This window comes from Anomaloglossus baeobatrachus, chromosome 7 (genome assembly GCF_048569485.1).
Source record: "Anomaloglossus baeobatrachus isolate aAnoBae1 chromosome 7, aAnoBae1.hap1, whole genome shotgun sequence".
Classification (NCBI taxonomy): Eukaryota; Metazoa; Chordata; class Amphibia; order Anura; family Aromobatidae; genus Anomaloglossus; species Anomaloglossus baeobatrachus.
The window spans coordinates 257160386-257182021 of record NC_134359.1 but is presented as its reverse complement, the minus strand read 5'-3'; the positions used below and the strand labels follow the sequence as shown (position 1 = coordinate 257182021).

At 44.2% G+C, this 21636-nt stretch overlaps 1 protein-coding gene across 1 annotated transcript in view; it reads right to left on the bottom strand.

Moving 5' to 3' along the window:
- FAM20C (FAM20C golgi associated secretory pathway kinase) overlaps nt 1-21636 on the bottom strand; it is a 271348-nt gene that overhangs the window by 51543 nt on the left and 198169 nt on the right. Inside the window, exons 4-5 of the mRNA XM_075318057.1 lie at nt 15304-15396; nt 7603-7718 (exon numbers count right to left, since the gene is read on the bottom strand). Coding sequence (XP_075174172.1) covers nt 7603-7718; nt 15304-15396 — 209 coding nt within the window. The remainder of the gene's footprint in view (nt 1-7602; nt 7719-15303; nt 15397-21636) is intronic.

Sequence of the window (21636 nt, the reverse complement as noted above, 5' to 3'; positions counted from 1 at the left end):
CCTTTATCAGTCACATGCTTAGTGAAAGGAAGTCCACCTGTGGGCAATCTAAGTGTCCTAGGGTCTGTCAGTATATACACACCTCTTCTGAAAGGCCACAGAGGCTTCCACACCATTAAGTAAGAGGCCCCACTAACCAAACAACAGGATGAAAAACAAGAACCTCTCCAAACAACACCATGAAGACCAAAGAACTTTCCAAACACCACCATGAAGACCGAGGAGATCTCCAAACAACACCATGAAAACCAAGGAGATCTCCAAACAACACCATGAAGACCAAGGAGCTCTCCAAACAACACCATGAAGACCAAGGAGCTCTGCAAACAACACCATGAAGACCAAGGAGACCTCCAAACAACACCATGAAGACTAAAGAGATCTCCAAAAAACACCATGAAGACCAAGGAGATCTCCAAACAACAACATGAAGACCAAAGAGATCTCCAAACAACAACATGAAGACTAAGGAGATCTCCAAACAACATGAAGACCAAGGAGATCTTCAAACAACACCATGAAGACCAAGGAGATCCCCAAACAACAACATGAAGACCAAGGAGATCTCCAAACAACAACATGAAGACCAAGGAAATCTCCAAAAAACAACATAAACACTAAGGAGATCTCCAAACAACATGAAGACCAAGGAGATCTTCAAACAACACCATGAAGACCAAGGAGATCCCCAAACAACAACATGAAGACCAAGGAGATCTTCAAACAACACCATGAAGACCAAGGAGATCCCCAAACAACAACATGAAGACCAAGGAGATCTCCAAACAATACAATGAAAACCAAGGAGATCTCCAAACAACACCACAAAGACCAATGAAATCTCCAAACAACACCATGTAGACCAAGGAGATCCCCAAACAAGTCAGAGACAAAGTTCTTGAGAAGTGTAAAGTTCAAGTCAGGGTTGGGTTCTATAAAAATATCTAAATCTCTGATGATTAGGGATGATCGAATACCTCAAATATTCGGCTTCGCGAATATTTTCCGAATAGGTTGCTGCTATTCGACAATTCGTGAATATTCGATGCGCAATGTAAGTCTATGTGACACCCGAATAACAACTATTCGGGTTTCCCATAGACTTACATTGCGCATTGAATATTCGTATAGCGGTGAGTTATTCGTCGAATATTCGCAAAGCCGAATATTTGAGGTATTTGATCATCGCTACTGATGATCCCCCAGAGTCCCATCAAATCCATTATCATCGAATGGAATGAACATGGTACCACAACAAACCTGTCAAGAGAGGGCCGCCCACCAAAACTCTCAACCTGGGCAAGGAGGGCATTAATCAGAGAGGCAGCACAGAGACCAAAGGTAACCCTGAAGGAGCTGCAAAGTTTCCAAGCAGAGACTGGATTATCTGTCCATGCGACCACAATAAGCTGTACACTCCATAGTGCTGGCCTTTATGGCAGAGTGGCCATCCATAAAAAAAAGCCTTTACTTGCACAAAAAATTTGGAAGGATCATTTTGATTTTGCCAAAATACATGTGGTAGCCAAAAGACATGTGGTAGACTCCTCAAATGTATGGAGGAAGGTGCTGTGGTCAGATGAGACCAAAACTGAACTTTTTGGCCACCAAGGTAAACACTTATGTCTGGCACCAAACCAACACAGCTTATCACCCAAAGAATACCATCCCCACAGTGAGACACGGTGGTGGCAGCATCATGCTGTGGGGATGGTTTTTGGCAGCAGGGACAGGGAAAATGGTCCGAATCAAGGGGAAGATGGATGGTGCGAAATACAGGTATATTCCTGAACAAAACCTGTCACTAAGACAGATCACTAAGATCATTATCACCAGATAACTATTACATCAGATCACTAAGATCATTAAGATCACTGGTCACCAGAGGAAACCATCTAACTGGAAGGAGCTAGAGCAATCTTGCCTTGAGGAAAGGCAGGATGGCAAGTGGCAGTGGCAAGATGTGGAAAGCTCAGAGAGACTTATCCAAAGTGGCTTGCTGCTTTAAAAGGAAACTGAACAAAGCTCTGACTTTAGGGGGGGTGAATAGTTATGAACACTGAAGTTATCAGTAATTTTGTCCTACTTGTTGTTTACTTCACAATAACATGAAAACCATATGTTCACAGTTGTAGGCATGTTCTTTACATAAACTAATAATGCAAACCCTCATAAAAAAGTGACATTCCAGTCTGTGAGGTAGCAAAACACAAAAACAATTCCCAGGGGGTGAATACTTTCGCAAGGCACTGTTTCACAAGGCACTGAGACTATGGATTTTTAAATGTAAGAGCAGTGAGATTATAGAGCTCTCTGCCACATGATGTTGTAATGGTCGATTCACGAAACAACTTCAAGAAGGGTCTGGATGGCGTTCTTGAAAGATGTAATAATATCTCATGTGCACTAGATTCTGTGATGGCTGTTGATCCAGGGAACGAGTCTGATTACCGTATGTGGAGTCGGATAGTAGCCGCCCCCGTCGTTGGTGCGATATGTTGTGATCGCTGCCGTAGCGAACATTATCGCTAACACCCGTCACATGGACTTACCTTCCCTGTGACGTCGCTCTGGCCGGCGACCCGCCTCCTTTTTAAGGGGGCGGTTCGTGCGACGTCACACGGCAGCCGTCCAATAGAAGCGGAGGGGCGGAGATGAGCGGGACGTAACATCCCGCCCACCTCCTTCCTTTTGCATTTCCGGTGGATGCAGGTAAGGACATGTTCATCGTTCCTGCGGTGTCACACATAGCGATGTGTGCTGCCGCAGGAACGACGAACAACATCGTATCTGCAGCAGCAACGATATTAAGGAAAGGAGCAACGTGTCAACGAGCAACGATTTTGAATGTTTTTGTGCTCGTTGATCGTCGCTCCGTGGTGTCACACGCTGCGATGTCGCTACCAGTGCCGGATGTGCGTCACTAACGACGTGACTCCAACGATACATCGTTAGCGATGTCGCAGTGTGTAAAGCACTTTTAAGATTGATGAACTTGTGGCTTGTTTCAACCTTAAGGGGTACTTTGCACACTACGACATCGCAAGCCGATGCTTGCGATGCCGAGCGCGATAGTCCCTGCCCCCGTCGCAGCAGCGATATCTTGTGATTGCTGCCGTAGCGAACATTATCGCTACGGCAGCTTCACATGCACTCACCTGCCCTGTGACGTCGCTCTGGCCGGCGACCCGCCTCCTTTTTAAGGGACGCAGGTAGGAGATGTTTGTCACTCCTGTGGTGTCACACGTAGCGATGTGTGCTGCCGCAGGAACGACGAACAACATCGTACCTGCAGCAGCAACGATATTAAGGAAAGGAGCGACGTGTCAATGATCAACGGTTTTGAACGTTTTTACGCTCGTTGATCGTCGCTCCTTGGTGTCACACGCTGCGATGTCGCTACCGGCTCCGGATGTGCATCACTAACGACGTGACCCCAATGATATATCGTTAGTGATGTCGCAGCGTGTAAAGCACCCTTAAGATTGATGGACTTGTGGCTTGTTTAAACCTTAAAGGGTGCTTTACACGAGACGACGGATCGTGCGATGCATCGTCGGGGTCACGGTTTTCATGACGTACATCCGGCATCATACACGACGTCGTCTCGTGTGAAACCTCTGAGCGACGCAGTATCGCTCACAAATCATGAGTCATGTACTCGTCGCTCAGTTTCATAATATCGTTTATTTTTACTTGTGCCGGTTGTTCATCGTTCCTGTGGCAGTACACGTCGCTCCGTGTGACACCATGGGAGCGATGAACTCTGCTTACCTGCGTCCCACGGCTCCTGCCGGCTCTGCGGAAGGAAGGAGGTGGGCGGGATGTTTACATCCCGCTCATCTCCGCCCTTCCGCTTCTATTGGGCGGCGGCTTTGTGACGTCTCTGTGATGCCGGATGTTCCTCCCCATTCAGGAAGTGGACGTTCGCCGCCCACAGCGAGGTCACTCAGCAGGTATGTGCATGTGACGGGGGCGGGTATGATCGATTGTGAAATCGTACAATCGGTCGCCCCGTGTAAAGCAGGCTTAAGACTATGAAACTGCAAATCACATGTATGATTAAAACCTAATAAAAAGAAATAGTCATTTTACGGAGGATGAATTACCTTTAAACAGATATTGAGGAATACAATGAAGCAGTAAAGCTTCATCCATGTCCAATTATAGACCTGTCCTCTAAACCCTTAGTCAGACCCCCCTGACTGACGTAATGCATTTCTAAGTCTTGATGCCAAGATGATGACACCGGCCCAACATGTGCTTTACATTATTTATGAACCTATGATTCATAGCCTTTGTCATATTAGTATGTGTCCACGTCTTATGGACGGCGTCCTCTAACAGCCCATCAGATCCGGGTCCTGCTAGATTTCCAGATAGAGCAGATTTCAGGCCCAATAAATAAGGAAGCTCCCGGGGAGGGTGAGAACGGTCGGCTGCATGCTAATGCCGGCATAATTAACAACTGCTTGGCAAACGCATTACATGTTATTAGAGGATGTGCGTTCAAGAATCAGTGCCTGGGCTCAGGAAAGTGCTTCACGAATACTGTAACATCTTCAATCATTACTCAAGGGGAGAAAATGCTATTAGCCCGCTCCTTCAGAAAGACAATAGCGAGAGGCTCTGACCTGCAAACGCGGCTCTCGCGTCCCTGGAGTAAAAGCCGCTCCCAACTGAGTAGCCGTGATAAATGGAAGAAATATTCCTCTGCCCAATATTACCCGGCATAAACAGCCTCCTGCAGTATTTATCACACTTAGAAGCGGAACTGCACATGCTTTGTCCTTGCTTTTCCAGTTTAAAGGGCTCAGTTAAAGCAGCCATATTCGCAAAACCATGTAGGACATGCAAGGACTTTAAGGGGTACTTTGCACACTTCAACATCGCAGCTGCGATGTCAGTGGGGTCAAATCGAAAGTGACGCACATCCGGCGTCGTTGTCGACATCGGAGTATGTGAATCGTTTTTACTACGATTAACGAGCGCAAAAGTGTCGAAATTGTATGATCGGTGTAGTGTCGGCCATTTCCATAACGACACTACAGGAGAAGGACTGATGTTACGATGTTGTTCCTTGTTCCTGCGGCAGCACACATCGCTGTGTCTGAAGCCGCAGGAGCGAGGAACATCTCCTTACCTGCGTCCTGGCTGCAATGAGGAAGGAAGGAGGGGGGCGGGGTGTTTACGTCCCGCTCATCTCCGCCCCTCCACTTCTATTGGCCACCTGCCGTGTGACGTCGCTGTGATGCCGCACGACCCGGCCCCTTAGGAAGGAGGCGAGTCGCCGGCCAGTGCGATGTCGAAGGCAGGTATGTGCGTGTGCAGCTCCCGTAGCGATAATGTTCGCTATGGCAGCTATCACAAGATATCGCAGCTGCGACGGGGGTGGGGACTATCGCGCTCGGCATCGCTACCATCGGCTTGCGATGTCGTAGTGTGCAAAGTACCCCTTAGTCTAGGTTCACACTTCCGTTGTTTTGCATCAGTCACAATCCGTCGCCTTGAGGAATTACGGTATCCTGCTAAATATTTTGCAGGAATCCAGTTTTCCCCCATAGACTTCTATTAGCGACGGATTGTGATTGACAGCCCTGCGTTACATCCTCTGCAAACGGATCAGTCGTTTAGTGACAGACCGTCAGGCGGGAGCAACGCTGAATGTAACTTTTTTTGGAGCGGCAAAAAAACGGACTCCGCAGGTGTGTGTCACCATCCGTCACAAGCTACAATGAATGTCTATGGTGCTGGATTCCGTCATGCTCTACTGAGCATGCCCAGCATGTTTGGCACACCCAGTGGGCTGTCCCAAACACAAACAGATCACGACGGATCCGTCAAAGAACTGATGCAGAACGGATGTAACGGACGCGACGGATCAGTTTTTTTACAGGATTCCTATGAACGGAATCCTGTGAAATGACACATCCGTTGTGTCAGTTGACATCTCAAAAATGACGGATCCGTCATTGCATCGCAACAACGGACCTGACGGAAGCAAAACAACGGAAGTGTGAACCTAGCCTAATCCAAATTCTCAATCTGCTTTGTGCACCTCCTACTGGGTTTTCCCAAAAATAAGACAGGGTCTTATATTATTCGTTGCTCTGGCTTATATTCAGGGGATGTCTTATATTTTCCCATCAACAACAATCCACATTTATTCTAATATAATCCTGTCATCACATTCTGGAACATCAACATTTTGTGTTCATCCGATTACTGGCTCAGACGCACATTTTCTTATCTGATCTGCTCTTCTCCTGGTGCAGAACCCGTCCTATAGTGGTGGGTATAGACCATGTTTACAAACGTTTAAATTACCGGCTTACATTTATTATTCTCTACGTACTGCTAAGTTTACCCCCAAAAGAAAGCAGACACCCCTAAAAGAATCGCAATTACCAGATCTTCAAAAATTAGAGTTGGCAAGTGAATGGGCTCTCACATACAAATCTGCGTCACTGTCAGGATCCCATGCGTTCTACAACAGGTGGCTCCCCCTGGTGACTGGAAGTGGTATCACTGGCGTGCAGTGATACTGGTATCCATTCTGTTTGTGAGAGCTGCAGTGCAATGCATCTGGAACCTGACAGCGACGCAGATCTGTTTGTGAGAGCCCATCTACCATTGGCACTTGTCAACTCCAATTGTTGGGGTCTTGTGAGTGTAATTTTTTTTTTTTTTGGGGAGTGGGGTGTCTGCTTTCTTTTGGGGATGTCAGCTTTCTTTGATGAAGAGTCCTGCTGTATTTCTTAACTTTTTAGCTGCTTGGACACATCCTTATTAGAGATGATCGAATACTTTGATTATTTGGCTTTGCGAATATTTTCCGAATACCTCGGCACTATTCGACGATTTGATGCGCAATGTAAGTCTATGGGAAGCCCGAATAGTTCTGAATAGTTGTTATTCGGGTGTCCCATAGACTTATATTGCGCATCGAATATTCGAGAATAGTGGCGAGGTTTTCGGAAAATATTCGCGAAGCTGAATAATTGAAGTATTCGATCATCCCTAATCCTTATGTTCCTTGTTTTGTACTTCCTTTCTGGTCTTGTTTTTCCCCCTGAATCTCTTTTTGTCTTTACCTTTGTGTCTGTGTGCTATGTGACAGAGTTTGGTTTACCCTTGTCTGTCTTAATCTGTGGTTTTCAACACACTCCTGTCCCTTCTCTCTCTGTGATATTAGGAGGAGCAGGAGCAGGGCTAGGAAGGAGACTCAGGCCGCACCACCATTAGGAGTATCCCTGAGGTTAAGGATAGCATTGAGCCCCCTTGCTTGAGGGTCAGCTTAAGAGCTCTGGTTCCCGACATTCATCTTTATTAGCTAGAGTATCAGCTGCAAATAGCAACGGCTGCACATGAAATACTATTTTCCCACATGGCAACGTTTCCTATACGACAATAGCTATGTGGAGGAGGGCAGTCATTGGGGAAAGGTTGTCCTAAAGGTACAGATGATCCATATCATTCAAGGTAACAATTTCATCCTCCAAGGGGACAAGTTTTATATCCTTCCTAAACACTCAAGTTGTAAAATCCACAAGTAAAATCCAATGTATTAATCACATCAGTCACACATGAAGCTCCCGTTACCTGGAGAAATGAAAAACGTCCTCCACAGTTTCTTATCCCTTGTGACATCTCTTATTTCTTTGGTCATGTTCACCAATCTACCAGCGACAGGTGGAACACGGCGGAAATCCAGAATCCTGCAAGGAGCAATATGAAAGCTTAATATATTGTATTAAGAGTAAACGCAGAACGTTTATAGCTGGAAATGACCACGGGCCATTATTCTGAAGGCTTTTCTCCAACACTGACAATGTCACAATTTCAAGGACATAAAAGTTGATGGCTTGTATCAAGGGACGTCTAATCCTTTAAGAACTACAGCCACAGCTTAATCACAAACAGATAAGGAGACGGCAAATAACGGCAGATTTCACGAGCCAGGAGAGGACGGAATGAAAACTCAAGAAAGTTCTTTAAAGTCTAATGCTAAATCTGGTTTACATCTAATAATAGAATTTTATAATATATTCTGTCCTCTACCATTTTCTTAAAAAAAATAATAAAATAATAATAGAAAAATAATAGAAAAATAATAATATATAATAAAAAATAATAAAATAATAATAAAAAATAATAAATAATAATAATATTAAAATAATAATAATAATAATAATAAAAATAATAATATATAATAATATATAATAATAGAAAAATAATAAAAGATATATATATATCTCAGCAGGCTATGAAGTATTCTAGTCTAGTCTACAGTAGAAGGGCGCATGTAGGAACCTTGTTCTTCTGGTCTTGAAAGAGTAACCTTTGCTTTAATTTTAATGATAACATTTCTAACTTTTGAAGTTGCCGTAAGGAATGAGCAAATCCAAACTATAAAGTTTGGGGTTCATACCGAACACCGGGTGTCTAAGTCTCAGACGCTACCGTGGACCTTAAAAAAAAAAGCATGTGTCCGTGTTCGGGTAATGTTCATGTTAATAAAGTTTGTTGAAAGGCCGCAGCCAATTAATAAGCTTTATTGCATGCGGAAGTTCCCTATCTGCTGCTGTGAACAGTAAAGAAAAAAATGGCGTAGGTAAAACAGACAACTTAAGGCTGCAACCCTCAGCTGTCAGCTTTAACTTGGCTGGTTGTCAAAAATAGAGGTGATCCCATGCCATTTTTTTTTTTCAATCATTTAAATAAATCATTATAAAAAAACGACATGGGGTCCCCCTCTTTTTGATAACCGGCAAGGTGGCTTAGTGGTTAGCACTGCATCCTTGCAGCGCTGGGGTCCTGGGTTCGAATCCCACCAAGAACAACATCTGCAAGGAGTTTGTATGTTCTCCCCGTGTTTGCATCAGTTTCCTCCGGGTACTCTGGTTTCCTCCCAGACTCCAAAGACATACAGATAGGGAATTTAGATAGTGAGCCCCAATGGGGACAGCATTCCTGATGTATGTGAAGCGCTGCGGAATATGTTAGCGCTATATAAAAATAAAGATTTATTTTATTTTTTATTTTATAACCAGCCAAGGTAAAGCAGACAGCTGAGGGCTGGAATTACCATTAGGGGAAGGCCCATGGTTATTTGGCCCTTCCTGGCCTACAAATAGCAGCTCACAGCTGCCCAAAAAGTGTCTCATCACATAAGATGCGTTAATTCTGATGCTTTACTGAGCTCTTACTGATTGTCCTGGTGCTGTGGTAATCGGGGTAATTCTTGTGGAGTTGATGTCAGCTGTGTAATGTCAGCTGGCATCAAGCCCAGGGGTTAGCTATGGAGGGGCGTCTATCAGACACTCCCATTACTAACCCAGCAAGCATAGCGTTAAAAAAAAGAACACACATACAGTAAAAAAAAATTTGTATGAATAAACACTCCCCCACATGCCCTCTTTCACCAATTTATTACTTCAAAATAAATCCTGGAAGTTCTGATGTAAACCAATGAGTAGTGCCCCACGGTGAATTTCTCGCGAGCAGTGATGTCATTAACTCAGTGACATCACCACTCATAAGAAATTCAGGGCTGCTGCTGAAAGGGAGTGATCTATAGAGCGTCATTCAGAACGCAGCTCCATAGCAATCGATGGACGTTGTGGGACATTACTCTTTGGAATACTTTGGAACTTCCATGATTTATCTTGAATTAATAAATTGGTGAACAAGGGAGTGTGGGGAAGTCTTTATTGAAATAAACTTTTTTTCTCCTGTCTCTGTGTTTTTTTTTTAAACTCTACACTTGCCGGGTTAGTAATGGGGGTGTCTGACAAATACCTCTCCATTACTAACCCCTGGGGTTGATGCCAGCTGACATTACAGAACTGACATCATCCCCACAAGTATTACCCTGATTGCCACAGCACAAGACCAAATCAAGAAGAACTGGACAAAGGGCCAGAGTTGGTATAGCTATTGGATGTGCCAATTCTGAGGTGGCTGCAGGGTGGTATTTTCAGGCTGGTAAGGACCAAATAACCATGGCCCTTCCCACCTTGATAGTAGCAGCCCCCAGCTGTCTGCTTTACCTTTGCTAATTATCAAAAACAAGGGGGACCCTCTGCCATTTTTTTTTAAATTATTTAAATAAATAATTTTAAAAACAGTGTGGGTTTCCCTCTATTTTGATAACTAGCCAAGGTAAAGCTGACGGGTGAAGGTTGCAGCCCCCAACTGTCTGTTTTACCTTTGCTGGTTACCAAAAACAGACAGTAGCCAAAACATTTTATTTATCTGTATTTTTCACAACAGTGTGCAAGCAACTTCCAATAAAGCTTGTTGATTGGCTGCGTTGTAGCCTTTCAACAAACTTTATTAGCATACAAACAGTACTCGATCTCTAGATTTGGACACAGAGGTTTTTTTAAGTCCATGTTCGAGTCCGAGACCCGGATACCTGGTGTTCGGTATAAACTTCAAATTTTACAATTCAGATTTGTCATCTCTACTCATGATAATGAAGTTATCCCGTATCCAGTGGATAACTTCCAAATTTGATATCACTTGCTTTTCACTTACAAAAAAAGGCAGTGAAGATTTCCAGAGGTTCTGCAGGGGAAGGATGAGGTAAATAAAGACAGTGAAGATCTCCCCAGGTTCTGCAGGGGAAGGTTGAGGCAAGTAAAGAATAGGAGGATCTCCCGAGGTTCTGCAGGGGAAGGATAAGGCAAGTAAAGAATAGGAGGATCTCCCAAGGTTCTGCAGGGGAAAGATGAGGCAAGTAAAGAATAGGAGGATCTCCCAAGGTTCTGCAGAGGAAGGATGAGGCAGGTAAAGAATAGGAGGATCTCCCAAGGTTCTGCAGGGGAAGGATGAGGCAAATAAAGAATAGGAGGATCTCCCAAGGTTTTGCAGGGGAAGGATGAGGCAAGTAAAGACAGTGAGGATCTCCCAAGGTTCTGCAGGGGAAGGATGAGGCAAGTAAAGAATAGGAGGATCTCCCAAGGTTCTGCAGGGGAAGGATAAGGCAAGTAAAGAATAGGAGGATCTCCCAAGGTTCTACAGGGGAAGGATGAGGCAAGTAAACAATAGGAGGATCTCCCAAGGTTCTGCAGGGGAAGGATGAGGCAAGTAAAGATAGTGAAGCTAACCATTGGTTAATTCTTTTCAGAGTCAGGATAACACCCTCTACGCTCAGTTCTTCTGGCCCTTATTATGTAACAGATATGGGGTATGTTACTAGTGTGGAACTGTCCCTCCCAAAATGGGTCTTAAGATTGGAACATACATATTAGGAGGGGGTTGGGGGATCTTAACCTGTCCCTTTAAAGGTTGGGACAAACTACATTTACCAAGGTGCAGATAAATCCATGCAGTGACAGAAAAGGGCCCCTGTGCAGGAACAATATGTGGGCCCTTTGCAGTCCAATAGCTCATCAAAATGCACAATTCCACCTGCTTTGGGGTGAAAGAGGCCCCTTATGTCTTTTACTGCACATGTTGCACCAATGATATGTGCCCCCTTGAATCCATGAGAGAGTATCTTAGTAGAAACGGCCTTATTTCACAAGGAACCATCTTAATTTTTCTATGTGACCATCCCACCAAAGTCAAGGCCCCCGAGGAGCCCAGATCCTACATTACAGACTAAACTGGTCTTTGCTAAAAAAATCTCCTTTCAATAGGCAATAATTTCATTTATTCGATCAATCCTAAACATTTCATCATATTCAGTACATGAGATTACACAGGGATACAGATATACGCTCGGACCACAAACATATCCTTGTAATATTAATAGCTCATTGCCAGTCTCCTGTTCATCTGCATATGGTGCCCTAATTAGCATTTCATGGCTCGGCTAATATACTACTGCAATTATCCATGTATCTGTGTCGGCTGACGTCTGATTTCAGATTACATGGACAAGATTATCATCTGGTCTCCTTTAAGTAGGAGCCTACCGAGCGCTGGATGAGGAAGCTCCATCTGCTTGTGTTTGGCTCGGCGCGGCCGTATTTAATGTGTCCATTCTACGCCGCGCAGTCTGTAAATCATTGACATCGCTCAGCGCAGAATCGCCTGTTGTCTCGCTTGTTATGGGTTTATGATTCCTAGTTATGATTTAGGAGGATGTAGAAGTGGATTGGATGGTAAAACTTATTTAGCGGAAGGGTTTTATTAATTTTTATACTCTTTAGATACAAGCAAAAATGTAGAAACATATAAAAACTACTCATCATTTTCCTTTAATTTTTTAACCACCATGGAGTACTCGTTGACATTTTTGTGCCAAATTCTTCAAAATGGGACACGTAGTTTGTGAATTTAGCGCAAAAGCCGTGTACCTTTTTAGAACAAAAAGTTGCACAATCCGTCAAAGTGTCGTAAAATTTGAGCTAAAATTTTCAGCCAAACATTAGATCACTACATGGAGGAACTGGAGCACATTGGTGAACAATGTTTGCAACTCCTAACTGAGGAATTACCGTAGCTGAAAATTTTTCGAAACCCAAAGCCCTGCTCACAATGGTGAACGCAAAAATAAAAAAATCTGAGATAGGTGAATACATAAATTACACTTCAAAAGGTACAAATTAAAAATAGACTTTGGTGCAAATCAAAGATAACAAAAAGCCAAAGATGTAATAACGAATTGGCTCTCTGTCTAAAAAAAAAGGCTGGATACTGTGACTTGTAAATAAATATGTAATTTTATTACCTAGCCTAAATGCAGATGTTCTCCCGAATCCGATGTTGTTTCTATTTTGGTTTTGCGCCTCTCAATTCCTGAGATATGGCCCCTCTTCCGTATATATATATATATATATAAATATATATATATATATATATATATATATATATAGTCTTTTTATTCAAGAGGGTGTCGTCCTCAACACTCTTCTATGGGCGTCTTCTTGACGATCACACCCAATTGACTTAAGAAACTAGATGTACATACAGGGATTAACGGGCCTATTACACACCTGTCCCGGATTCGGGCTTTGCCCCCATCACCCTGGTCCACTCACCTCTGTTGTGCTCTATATCGGGCTTTGCAGGACGCCCAGCGTGTTCTCATGTGATCATCTAATTGGACCGATATAAGGTTCACTAAGACACACACCTGTATCTTGATATTGAGCTTTTAACTAAAGGGGGCTTTACACGCTACGACATCGCTAATGCGAACTCGTTGGGTCACGGAATTGGTGACGCACATCCGGCCGCATTAGCGATGCCATTGCGTGTGACACCTATGAGCGATTTTGCATCGTCGCAAAAACGTGCAAAATCGCTCATCGGTGACAAGGCGGACAATTTTTAAAAATCGTTACTGCAGCAGTAACAAAGTTGTTCCTCGTTCCTGCGGTAGAACACATCGCTCCGTGTGACACCGCAGGAACGAGGAAGCTCTCCTACCTGCCTCCCGGCCGCTATGCGGAAGGAAGGAGGTGGGCGGGATGTTCGTCCTGCTCATCTCCACCCCTCCGCTTCTATTGGGCGGCGGTTCAGTGACGCAGCTGTGACGTCACTGTGACGCTGAACGAACCGCCCCCTTAGAAAGGAGGCGGTTCGCCGGTCACAGCGACGTCGCCAGACAGGTAAGTAGTGTGACGGGTCTGGGCGATGTTGTGCAGCACGGGCAGCGATTTGCTCATGTCGTACAACAGATGGGGGCGGGTACCCACGCTAGCGATATCGGTACTGATATCGCAGCGTGTAAAGCGGCCTTTAGTCCTGTTTGCCTTTGGTTCTAGTTGCTACCTGCTTCCCAGCTTCCAGTACCTCTGCTACTGGCCTCATGCCTCCTGCCTGCAGCTTTCAATACCTTTGTTACCTGTTTCGCCTGTGGACATTGTTATCAGATAAGCGTTTATTTCTTTTTGCCCATTACTATTAGTTATAGGGTCATTTTTACATTTTTAGTACACTTGGTGTTGTTTTGTATAGTGTAGGGTGTAATAGGGAAATCTAGGTATTCCCGTCAGTGAATGGGGGCGCCACAACAATAAGATGTCATACTCTCCATTGCTACGTAGGGATAGAAATTTGAGGGCCTACTTAGGGCCAGTTGATTAATTTTTCCCACCTTGCTATTGTTATAATACAATATTTTCTGCACACTACCTAGTTGTGTGTTGTTGGTCACTTTGACCTTTTAATGTCATTAGTAAAAGTTATATTTTAATGGGGGGGTTTTCCTTCCCCTGGTTTTCTTTGCGGCTTTCAATACCTCTGCCACCTGTTTCCAGTGCCTCTTGCTACTGGCCTCCTGTCTGCCTGCAGCTTCCAGTACCTCTGCTACCTGCTTCCTGGCTTCCAGCACCTCTGCTAATGGATTCCTGTCTGCCTGCAGCTTCCACTACATCTGATACCTGCTTCCGGCTTCCAGTACCTCAGCTACCAGCCTCCTGTATGCCTGTGGCTTTTAGGACCTTTGCTACCTGCTTCCTGGCTTTCAGTACTTCTGCTACTGGAGTGTCTGCCTGCGGCTTCCAGTACTTCTGCTTCCTGTCTGTCTGCAGCTTCCAGTAGCTCTGCTACCTGCTTCCTGGCTTCCAGTACCTCTGCAAATAGAATCCTGTCTGCCTGAGGCTTCCAGTAGCTCTGCTACCTGCTTCCTGGCTTTCAGTACTTGTGCTACTGGCTTGTCTGCCTGCAGTTTCCAGTACCTCTACTACTTGCGTCCTGTCTGCCTGCAGATTCCAGGACCTCTGCTTCCTGTCTGCCTGAAGCTTTCAGGACCTCTGCTACCTGCTTCCTGGCTTCCAGTACCTCTGCTAATAGCCTTCTGTCTGCCTGTGGTTTCCAGTACCTCTTTTACACATTTCCCATTTTCCTAAGCTGCCTTTTGTACCCATATCCGCGGCCCATGTGCCGAACTGGACCTTGGGCTTGGAGGATCTATCTCACCAGCTGAGCCTAAACAGGGTCATATCTCAGTAATGCAGAGGTGGAAAACCAAGTAGAAACATCAGATTCAGGGGAACAGGAGTAAAAATATATTACGTACCTATGGCAAGTAACAGGTGCTAAAGGGTACAGTAACTACAATACTGCCATTAGTTAAAATTTTACATTGGAAAACAAAGATAGCAATTTAGATGCTCTCTGTGTGGACGTATGTTTGTGAGTATGGACACAGTGTGAAGGAATCTACTGCACAGCTCCATCGTGAATAGTTGACAATACAAGACAGCACCAGCTAATACATAATGTCACCTAATGTCTCCTGCCGACACGATGCAGGAAGATTGCGTCAGACAAGTCTCTGGATGACAAGAAGTTTGTATATCCCTATATAAAATTCCGTATCTTATATTGTATCAGTCTCACCTGTCCAAATGAAAAGCCGCGATCTCAGAGTTATGTCTCTCATAATCTGAGAAGTAGAAGAAGTCCGGCGGGGTTTCTTGCTCTCTTGTCTGTCTGAAAAATATAAAAAATGATAAGGAATAAATATATGATGAAAAATTTGCAGTCAAGCACAGTGAAAGGTAGGTGAATGTTGGACTTCATCCATCAAGGACAGACATACCAAACATAAAGTGTGCACAACCGTAAAAACTATTTTTGATTTTTTTTAGATTAGGACTAATCTAGGGGGCCATCATGTCCATGGATAGACAATAGATGTACTAGGAGCTCTATGATGGACTATCGGAGAGCAAGGAGCTCATATGATGCTCTGGCATGGGGTTTCTGCAATCTTTGACCTGTGGTTTGGAGCTGGAAGAGCTCCATCAATCCCATCCGATTCATCAAGAATGTCGTTTACCGTAGTAGAATCTTGATGAAGAGTCCACTTGAGTACGATGACCCATGAGGCATGTACCTCTTAAAGAATTTGGTGCATCTTTCAGATGCCCGTAAACCAGAGACAGAAATGTTCTTCGCTCATGGACTGCAGGCTATTTCTACTGCAATGTGGCCTAAATTTTAAAAAAAATTCTTAGGCAATTCTACATTACACTCCCTCTCACTAAACTCCATCCACTATTTGAAAAGATGATTGGAAAAAAAACATCTAAAGTTGCAAATTTTTGTACACAAAAAATTTGAGACACTAGTAACAGTTTCACCAAAATTTTCTGGTGGGAACAACCCTTTGAGTGGAAAGGCAGCGAGCAAGCTTAACCAATTCTCCATTCTCTATGGACCCTGGTTCCTGTGATCCTATGGGTACTATGAAGATCTGAGGTTATGGATTGTATTAATCACTTAGGCAGGTTAATGATGCAACTATATTTATTTCATCCGTACACGGTCTTACGGCAACTACAGTCCTTATTGTCCTCTAGACGATGGATATCATGACGGTGAAGCGTGTATCCAGCTCCAGCCGGCAACAACAGCCCTTATGATAGTTCCACCAATCTAGACGACAGATGTCATGACCGTAGCACGTGTATCCAGCTCCAATCTCTATTGTCTATCCATGGCCACCAGGACCTGGCTACAGTAACTGATCCTTGCTCCTCCACGTCACAGCATCAACTCACTAACTAAGCAAGTGGCTCACTCTTCCACCTCTCCTGTGATAAGGTGACCATATCACATCCCCTTAAATATTTCTTACATAAACTCAAAGTAAGCAGAAGGTTCCAGAAGCCATCTAAAAAGATGTATATTGGGGAACTCCCCCTGAAGAGAGGAACAAAGACCAATCCCCATCCAAATACAACACAATGAATAGTACTGTAGGCCTGATAACGTTAGACATTAGAGTCCATGGAGGTCAACTAAAGGTACCGTCACACTAAGCGACGCTCCAGCGATCCCACCAGCAACCTGAGCTGGCAGGGATCGCTGGAGCGTCGCTACACGGGTTGCTGGTGAGCTGTCACACAGGCAGATCTCACCAGCAACCAGTGACCAGCCCCCAGCCAGCAGCGACGCGTGGAAGCATGCTGCGCTTGGTAACTAAGGTAAATATCGGGTAACCAACCCGATATTTACCTTGGTTACCAGTGCACACCGCTTAGCGCTGTCTCCCTGCACACCTAGCCACAGTACACATCGGGTTAATTACCCAATGTGTACTCTGCTACGTGTGCAGGCAGCAGGGAGCCGGCTTCTGCGGACGCTGGTAACCACGGTAAACATCGGGTAACCAAGAAGCCCTTCCCTTAGTTACCCAATATTTACCTTTGTTACCAGCGTCCGCCGCTCTCACACTGCGAGTGCCGGCTCCCTGTTCCCTGCACTCCTAGCCACAATACACATCGGGTTAATTACCCGATGTGTACTCCAGCTATATGTGCAGAGAGCAGGGAGCCGGCTATGTGTGCAGAGAGCAGGGAGCCGGCACTGGCAGTGTGAGAGTGCTCCCTGCTGCCTGCACATTCAGTTGTTGCTCTCTCGCTGTCACACACAGCGATGTGTGCTTCACAGCGGGAGAGCAACAACTAAAAAATGAACCAGGACATTCAGCAACAACCAGCGACCTCACAGCAGGGGCCAGGTTGTTGCTGGATGTCACACACAGCGACATCACTAGCAACATCGCTGCTACGTCACAAAAGTCGTGCCTCAGCAGCGATGTTGCTAGCGATGTTGCTTAGTGAGACGTGGCCTTAAGGTACACATTGTTCCAACCCCTTCCCCCTTCCGATTGTGTACAAACAAGTAACCTTAAACTGACATGCATGCAAATCTCTAAGAAAACACAACAATATGATTGACGTAACCAGTGCTCCATGCTGGAAAAACTACAATAGTCTTTAGTTTGTGGCCAGCTCCTCACAGTAGCTACTTAGTTGAGCTTGTGAGACAATGCCTTTAATAGAACTAAAAGGGCGTGAAACGAAATAAAAATCTGAATTATACAACAGTCTTAAAAAAATAAGTAAAATAAATAAATAAAATGCAAAATAAAATCTAAATAATGTTGACATCACAGCACAGATGCATAAGGGAGTGCTCCAGGTCCTCAGACGAAAATCTGCAATGGGGTTCAACCTATTATATACAATACTGATGCCATTTTGGGTGGTCACCTCAGTATCCAAGGTTCATACTGTTTCCCATCTTTAGAATTGGTCTTTATGCCTGAGGAAGAGGATGTTTTTATCCTTGAAACACGTAGCAAATTAATAAGGAAAAATCCGACAGAGCTTATTGACTGCTCCTGATTTGTTTTCCATTTATCCCAAGACATGTATTGGGGAACTACCCCTGCAGAGAGGAACAAAGACCATCCCCCCACCAAATACAGGATAATGAATCCTACTGTAGGCCTGATAACATTAGAGTCCATGTAGGCCAACTGATAAATATAGTGTTCCAACCCCTTCCCCCTTCCAATTGTGTACAGAAAAGTGATCTTAAACTGACATGCATGCAAATCCCTAATACAACACAACAATTTGATTGATGAATCAGTGGTCCTTGCTGGAAAAACTCCAATAGCCTTTCGTTCGTGGCCAGCTCCTCACAGTAGCTATTAAGTTGAGCTTATAATGAGCAAGTAGTTCATACTGTTTTTTGTTTTTTACACGAGGAACATCGGAATTACCACATTGACTGTCCATATAGTATCTGTTTTTGCAGATGGACAACACATAGACCGAATATACACTCGTCTGAACAAGACCAAAGTATGATGTTCTATAGATCAGAGTCTTTTACAAAAATACATATATTTTTTACTGCCCTATACAGTTAGGTCCAGAAATATTTGGACAGTGACACAAGTTTTGTTATTTTAGCTGTTTACAAAAACATGTTCAGAAATACAATTATATATATAATATGGGCTGAAAGTGCACACTCCCAGCTGCAATATGAGAGTTTTCACATCCAAATCGGAGAAAGGGTTTAGGAATCATAGCTCTGTAATGCATAGCCTCCTCTTTTTCAAGGGACCAAAAGTAATTGGACAAGGGACTCTAAGGGCTACAATTAACTCTGAAGGCGTCTCCCTCGTTAACCTGTAATCAATGAAGTAGTTAAAAGGTCTGGGGTTGATTATAGGTGTGTGGTTTTGCATTTGGAAGCTGTTGCTGTGACCAGACAACATGCGGTCTAAGGAACTCTCAATTGAGGTGAAGCAGAACATCCTGAGGCTGAAAAAAACGAAAAAATCCATCAGAGAGATAGCAGACATGCTTGGAGTAGCAAAATCAACAGTCGGGTACATTCTGAGAAAAAAGGAATTGACTGGTGAGCTTGGGAACTCAAAAAGGCCTGGGCATCCACGGATGACAACAGTGGTGGATGATCGCCGCATACTTTCTTTGGTGAAGAAGAACCTGTTCACAACATCAACTGAAGTCCAGAACACTCTCAGTGAAGTAGGTGTATCTGTCTCTAAGTCAACAGTAAAGAGAAGACTCCATGAAAGTAAATACAAAGGGTTCACATCTAGATGCAAACCATTCATCAATTCCAAAAATAGACAGGCCAGAGTTAAATTTGCTGAAAAACACCTCATGAAGCCAGCTCAGTTCTGGAAAAGTATTCTATGGACAGATGAGACAAAGATCAACCTGTACCAGAATGTTGGGAAGAAAAAAGTTTGGAGAAGAAAGGGAACGGCACATGATCCAAGGCACACCACATCCTCTGTAAAACATGGTGGAGGCAACGTGATGGCATGGGCATGCATGGCTTTCAATGGCACTGGGTCACTTGTGTTTATTGATGACATAACAGCAGACAAGAGTAGCCGGATGAATTCTGAAGTGTACCGGGATATACTTTCAGCCCAGATTCAGCCAAATGTCGCAACGTTGATCAGACGGCGCTTCATAGTACAGATGGACAATGACCCCAAGCATACAGCCAAAGCTACCCAGGAGTTCAGGAGTGCAAAAAAGTGGAACATTCTGCAATGGCCAAGTCAATCACCAGATCTTAACCCAATTGAGCATGCATTTCACTTGCTCAAATCCAGACTTAAGACGGAAAGACCCACAAACAAGCAAGACCTGAAGGCTGCGGCTGTAAAGGCCTGGCAAAGCATTAAGAAGGAGGAAACCCAGCGTTTGGTGATGTCCATGGGTTCCAGACTTAAGGCAGTGATTGCCTCCAAAGGATTCGCAACAAAATATTGAAAATAAAAATATTTTGTTTGGGTTTGGTTTATTTGTCCAATTACTTTTGACCTCCTAAAATGTGGAGTGTTTGTAAAGAAATGTGTACAATTCCTACAATTTCTATCAGATATTTTTGTTCAAACCTTCAAATTAAACGTTACAATCTGCACTTGAATTCTGTTGTAGAGGTTTCATTTCAAATCCAATGTGGTGGCATGCAGAGCCCAACTCGCGAAAATTGTGTCACTGTCCAAATATTTCTGGACCTAACTGTACATATTTACAAACATGTCATACAGATTTACCACCAGTGATAAGATTAAATCCATGAATTGTAGAAATTATTTAGATATTAGGCAATTAGATCATGTCTAAAGGCCGCTTTACACGCAACGACATCGCTAACGAGATGTCGTTGGGGTCACGGAATTCGTGACGCACATCCAGCCTCATTAGCGACGTTGTTGCATGTGAAACGCACGAACGACCGTTAATGATCAAAATTACTCACTAATCATTGACGCGTCGTTCCTTTCCCGATTATCATTGCTGTTGCAGGACGCAGGTTGTTTGTCGTTCCTGAGGCAGCACACATCGCTATGTGTGACACCGCAGGAACGAGGAATATCTCCTTACCTGCGGCCGCCCGCAATGAGGAAGGAAGGAGGTGGGCGGGATGTTTGTACCGCTCATCTCCGCCCCTCCGCTTTTATTGGGCGGCCGCTTAGTGACGCCGCAGTGACGCCGCACGAACCTCCCCCTTAGAAAGGAGGCGGTTCGCCGGCCACAACGACGTCGCTAGGCAGGTAAGTATGTGTTACGGGTGTAAGCGATGTTATGCACCACGGGCAGCGATTTGCCCGTGACGCACAACCGACGGGGGCGGGTACGCTCGCTAGCGATATCGATAGCAATATCGCTGTGTGTAAAGTGCCCTTAATCCAATAGCATCTTAAGATCGATAGCAACTGAAAGGGCATGGAAAGTTTCTTATTCATGGTGACAGTTTAGCCAGCTGCACAAAACCGTAATTGTACCCTCACCATCTCCAGAAGTGACATATGGGGTAATCATTAAATTACCGCAGGAACGGCGCATTTTCACAAACTTTACTTGTCTATTAGTTGCTCGAAACTCTGGTTTCCCATACTATATACATCATTAACTTTGGATCTTGAGGAAAAGATAATCAACAAACTTTCCGTCCTAGTTTATCGTCTTGCATTCTTCAGCTTGTTTGTGTAAATCTTCCCCAGACATCAAAACGAGAAGTTTTCCAACTGAAGGCCACAGTGTAGTTAATACTGGCGCGTTTCGTGGCTCGGAGGATTTCTTCAAACCTCCTGTCATTATTTTATCGGCAACAGGCGCCAGAAGACGTCTATTTCACAATAGCTGAGGAGCACCAAGTAAAATGTTGATATAAGAGCAATAGAAATGTAATATTTTACTGTAGATGACAACCACCTGGTGACCATATTTCTCCGCTGAATGTATTATATCTTTGGCCTCATCCGCTGGGACAGTTTTAGATCTTTTTTTACTATTTTGCTCCAATTAGCCAACAGCCTAGCATTTGACAAATAAATCGGCATCACGCCGTGTGGGTGAATTTTTTTTATTATTGAAG